Genomic DNA, 262 nt, shown 5'->3' with positions numbered 1-262 from the left:
CGCCCCGGGCCGCACAGACGCAGCCGGAGGCTGGGACGACCGCGTCGGCCGGCCCGCCCGGGCGAGGACCAGACCGGAAACGGTGGTTTCCATGGTAACCCCGGAGCGGGTTGCCTGGGAGATGACCCCTTTCGGTCTCTCTGGATCTCTGCGGTAGCGTCACCTCGGAGGCAGACCGCACCGGCCCTGGACCGTCGCCGGCCATGATTCCCGGGAAGCACCGCTCGGTGTCTGGCCGGGCCGCCAACAACGGAGGTGGCTC

At 71.4% G+C, this 262-nt stretch overlaps 1 protein-coding gene across 1 annotated transcript in view; it reads left to right on the top strand.

Annotated features, from left to right (window-relative positions):
* Positions 1-24: 24 nt before the first annotated feature.
* LRRC49 (leucine rich repeat containing 49) overlaps positions 25-262 on the top strand; it is a 153,184-nt gene continuing 152,946 nt past the window's right edge. Inside the window, 1 exon segment of the mRNA XM_006172303.3 lies at positions 25-251. Within this exon segment, the coding sequence (XP_006172365.1) occupies positions 204-251 (48 nt within the window). The 5' untranslated portion in view covers positions 25-203.

The sequence above is a fragment of the Tupaia chinensis genome, unplaced genomic scaffold, assembly GCF_000334495.1.
Source record: "Tupaia chinensis unplaced genomic scaffold, TupChi_1.0 Scaffold138425_1, whole genome shotgun sequence".
Taxonomy (NCBI): domain Eukaryota; kingdom Metazoa; phylum Chordata; class Mammalia; order Scandentia; family Tupaiidae; genus Tupaia; species Tupaia belangeri.
Note: the sequence above shows the minus strand (reverse complement) of the source record. Positions and strands in the feature narration are given on the sequence as shown.